Source organism: Aplysia californica, unplaced genomic scaffold (assembly GCF_000002075.1).
Source record: "Aplysia californica isolate F4 #8 unplaced genomic scaffold, AplCal3.0 scaffold00247, whole genome shotgun sequence".
In the NCBI taxonomy this organism is placed as follows: Eukaryota; Metazoa; Mollusca; class Gastropoda; order Aplysiida; family Aplysiidae; genus Aplysia; species Aplysia californica.
The window spans coordinates 301,158-306,313 of NW_004797517.1; the positions used below are offsets into that span (position 1 = coordinate 301,158).

A 5,156-nucleotide genomic window follows, 5' to 3' on the forward strand; every position below is an offset into this window, starting at 1 on the left:
GGCCAGCATGTTGCAGAGTAATATCATAATGTTATAACGCTAGGGCATTCATTCTCATCCCACCTGGACATTATATAAAATGCATACCTCCCACCTCTCACTCTCCCCATCTCTCCCCCTCTCTACCCCTCTCTCCCCCTCTCTACCCCTCTCTCCCCCTCTGTACCCCTCTCTCTTTCTCTCCCTCTCTTTCTTACTCTCTCTCTTTCTCTCTCTCTCTCTCTCCTCCCTCTTGATTCCTTTCTCTTTTCTCCCTCTCATTTCCTCTCTCCCTATTTATGCCTCTCTGTCTCTCTCTATCCCTCGCCCCTTTGCAAACACCAACATATATACATACCGAAACACACGTAAACTTAGAGACATAGGAACTCCCAAACAAACTCTGATTTGGAGGCACCAGGAAGTGTTTGCATGATGTGTAACATGTTTCTGCGAGCGTGATTGTACCGATGATAATTTATGGCAGTGTATGGCCTTAATAAACGCACAAATGACACCTCTCTTTTGATTAACTCTGTATTCGTAAATTATGAGGAGCCCTAAGATGTTGTACAATAGACACGAATGCTGTTCAAACAATTGGAACGGTATTTGCAGTCGCACGGATGATAAAAATACTAAAGGCTATATAATATAAAAGTGCAATAATACTAAGGACAATAACACCGATAATAACGAAAATGACACTCTTCATCAGTAAAGTAAACACACTTAACTCTCTGTATAAACACTTTCACAACCACACACACCATATAATTATATAATATATTAATAATATATAATCATTATTATTATCTATCTATCTATCTATCTATCTATCTATCTATCTATCTATCTATCTATCTATCTATCTATCTATCTATCTATCTATCTATCTATCTATCTATCTATCTATCTATCTATCTATCTATCTGTCTATCTATCTATCTATCTATCTATCTCTCTCTCTCTGTATATATATATATATATATATATATATATATATATATATATATAAATAATAATTATATATATATATATATATATATATAAAGGGCTGACCAGTTCTCTTTTGACTCCTTTCGTGTCATCATACATTGGTGTGTGCAGAACACAAACAATGATCAACTCAAAATGTAACTTCATTCACTATATTTGAACAGGAAAAGATTGCAGTCCAGTGCCTCTTCTTCAGACGATGATGAATACAACTCCAAACGAAGGAAAAGTTCCTCTAGGTAATTTCTTTAACTACATAGGCTGAATTATTTGCTCATATTGTTTTCATCTGGAAAAAGACAGCATTCTTTTTTAACACAATGTACCACAAGAATTTTAACTCAGTTAAGCCCTTTTTTGGACATGTTCAGACCCCCCTCCACTCCCCCATATTCCTAGTATTGTAAATTCATTCATTATATTTGAACAGGAAGAGAAAACAGTCCAGTTCCTCTTCTTCTGACAGTGACGACTACAACTCTAGACGAAGGAAAACTGCCATTAGGTAATTTCTCTAGAGTAAAGGCACTATTTGCGGCGGGACAAACTATGCGGCCATTTTCCTTATAAAGTAAATTACTCAGGTCTTCCTTCGATTTCCGAACGGAAACTTAGCTCCCGTGATGCACTGGCATGAATTACATGTTCACAACAAAGATGTCTTGATAGGCAGCAAAGTTTGAGAGCGGCAGTGATTTGAAGAATTTGGTCGATCAAAATATCCTAAAGTGAAAATTTGACTGGTCACTTGTCCATGGTCATTACAAAGCTTTCTTATCATATTTTTATTCGATTATAGGTTCTTGTGTTGAAGTAATGAATAAATATCATGTGTAAATGTCTTAATATAAAGAAAACAACAAAGGAGACCCAGGGAGGGGGTGGCCGCATAGATATTCTCGCAAAAGATCCACTCCATTGGAGAAAGGGAATTGTTGTGGTCAATTGCTAACAGTGCCCATTTAACAGCAATTTAGGTTACATAATTGCATTCAGAAAGCCTGGTTTGTAGAAAATTGGAGAATTAATGCTGTCCAGCATGGGTCTCAATATGCCGCTATTTAGCGGATTTCCGCTACCGCCATTTCCTCCGCTAAACTCCGCTATGGCGACAGCGGGCCAATCAGAAAGAGAGTTGCTGGGAGCAGGGGGATTGCCAGGCCCCGGGAATTTGAAAAAAAATCGCTGAGACCCGGGAAAAAACGTAAAAGATCTCGAATATTTGAAAACCAAGTCCGATAACGTCTTTAAGTTCATTTTTGCCTGTCACTATTGTGATATTAATTCGGCTTTTCCCGGTCTGAGAGTAAGTTTCACGCGAACAGGCAGCTATGGCGGCAAGCGGAATTGTATGATACACAGAGGCTCGACCGGAAAATCAAGATCGATTTTCGTTTTCGTTACCACCCAGAAATTTGTCAGTAATAATTGTCTGATTGCACAACATTTGTGACATGCAGGTTCTGCATTACAAACGTGGTGTCGCTATGAAAATAAAGCAACAGTCGTCACTGTGTGACTGTGTTGTCGCTTGTGGGGGCACAAAAAAAAAAGAAATTAAAGTTATACAAGCAAGTCGGGCTCACTATCGTTCTGAACGCTGCGAGGGACAGGACTCCGAAATGGGGGGGGGGGGATTATTGATTTTTGTTTTAAAGATACACTCAGGGATGGGGGGGCTGGACGCAACACTAGAGGACAAAAAAACTGAAATTTTAAGCAAATTTTTAATATTTCAAATTTTGATTACTACTACAGCTCTCTTCAAAGCAAAGTGCGCGTTGGTGCAGGCCTTGTGTGGAATCAGAATCCGTCACAACTTATTGGATGGGTGACAGTAAATTTTATCTCTATATTTTAGCTTTCTGTTCAAAATTCGCAGATTTTCAGTGTCATTGCATCTTGCCCTCCCACAGTTCTTACATCTCTCACACTGAATAGGTCTACTTGAGCCATTTAAGTTTTTACTCTACTTTGAATTTGAGCATTAATTTTTGTCTTTCACGTTTATGATAATGATATGAATCATGACATCCAGACTCGTTCATGACAGTCGATATTCTGTTTCAAGGCCTTTTCTCAGGCTCGAAATCAAGATCCATTCTTATATAGTTTATGCTGGCGAAAATATAAATAAGTCGCGCAATACCCCAGTGGGCCATACTTTCTGTGCGTAATCAAGATTGTAAATATTTGGTGACTCTTACTTGAAATTATCTTCCAAACTCTCAAATGAAATAACCTTGCTTTGATAAATTGATGGTTTTTATTTCAGCATTCTAGGGTTCAACAGTATAATAATAGTGGGTGTCTCGCGAAAATGGGCTTCTGTCGCGATCACGCGGAAAGTTCCTCCTTTTTTAAAATTCTGAGTTGAGACCCTGCTGGGGACCTATGCAGCCCTCAGACCCCCTGCAGAATTTTCCGTACTTTTCAGCTTCAGCTGTTGGAAGCATTGTCAAGGCAAGGACAGCACCAGCCAAGATTGTAGTAAAAATAATAATAATAATATGTAACATTTATATAGCGCATTTCCAAAAAAAGTAGCTCAATGCGCTTTACATTGGAATACCCATTTTTCAAAAACCTTTCTTACTACTTCCTTTCTTCTCATGCAATATACATTAATGCACACGCACACGCACACGCACACACACACACACAGAGACTATTTTCATCCAGACATAGGAACAGAACAACTATAATGAAAGATAACGTTAAAAGCTTATGAAGGATAGGACACTTTCCAGATCTTTATTTAATCGTGGATTTTTTATAAGAATTATGTCTGTCTTTTCTTCGTTTAGTTTCAATTTCTTTACTGTCATCCACTTTTTAATTTCATAAAAACATTGTTTAGTGATAGAAATCATGTTTGGTAGATCTTGAATGGTGCCATTAACATACATTTGGGAATCATCGGCATAAAAATGATAATTCAATCCATGATTTTGTAAAATGCTTGCTAAGGGCTGTGTATATAGTGTAAAGAGCACTGGTCTGAGAACGGACCCCTGTGGAACTCCATAATCGAGCCTGACCTGCTGTGAAAAGCTATTTTTAATTTGCACTGACTGAACTCTTTCTAGTAAATATATAGTGCAGGCCTAGTGGTTTGATGCTTCACCCTCTTTCGTAGAAGACATGATAGCAATTCAATTCCTCTATGACGATGATTTTTGACAAAGTATCTCTATCTTTCTGCTGGGGTTTTGTATCCCTTTCAGCCCAGGTTGGCCCCGACAGGCAGCTAAATTGTGTAGATGGGGGCGTAAATATCCACAATGTAGTATAGAGGGTAATGTATTATTAGTGTAATTGTAGGATTAGTTCAAAGTTTGTATTATTTTTCTGTTTGAAAAGGACTAAAAACAGGTCCAAACTCTCTGCCTATATTTCATATCAGTGGAATCCTGTTATAACGAGAGGGAGGGGACCGGAGCAAAATGTCCGGTATAGCAGGATTCTCGCTATAAGGGATCCAGTAATAAATTCAAGGGAAAATGTAAAGTAGGCCAAATCTATGAGTTTGGTGTTCTGTTTATTTCCTTTTGATATCTCCACTGATGATGATTTTGTTTCAACATGACCTCTAGGTCTTACTTGATCAAAAATCGAATCATGTTTCTTTCTCTGGCACTAGATCAACTAGATCTAGCGATATGGACTGACAGTTCGGCGTTGGCGATCAGAAAGAAAGGTTTTACGGCGCTCGCAACTGCATTAGGTCAAATAAGCGCCAAGGGGTGGATGTCAACAGAGAAGTCCAAATGGGGAATCAGGCTTACTCTGCTTCGACTATCAAGGCATCCCGAAAATGAGTTCACAAGAGAGTGAAAAACATACAAAAAAAGCAGAGGAAAAATGAGGATAGTAAGGATGAGGAAAGAATACTGGAGACGTTTCACGCAGCATTTGCGAGCACCAATATTTCTCCGAGAGGTGGTTCACGCACTCCCTGCGAGCACAATTTTTGCGTTTTTTTCCTCAGTAAAGTATGCACGCAAACGCTGTGTGAACCGTCTCTTACCGTGCAGCCGACCTTTATTTCGTTCCCTGTGAAGTTTCACCGGAATTGGCTGGAAGCTTTTTGAGTTATCTAGCCGGAAGGAAAGTTAGTCACACTGAGGCCCTACTTTCATTTCTCTGACTTGTCTGTTCTCGCATCAAAGTGATGC

At 38.9% G+C, this 5,156-nt stretch overlaps 1 protein-coding gene across 2 annotated transcripts in view; it reads left to right on the forward strand.

The window, feature by feature from the left end:
- The window catches only part of LOC101847266, a 35,505-nt gene that overhangs the window by 12,160 nt on the left and 18,189 nt on the right, over positions 1-5,156 (forward strand). For both annotated transcript variants that reach the window (XM_005100432.3, XM_005100433.3), the window contains exons 4-5: positions 1,143-1,217; positions 1,409-1,483. In XM_005100432.3, coding sequence (XP_005100489.1) covers positions 1,143-1,217; positions 1,409-1,483 — 150 coding nt within the window. The remainder of the gene's footprint in view (positions 1-1,142; positions 1,218-1,408; positions 1,484-5,156) is intronic.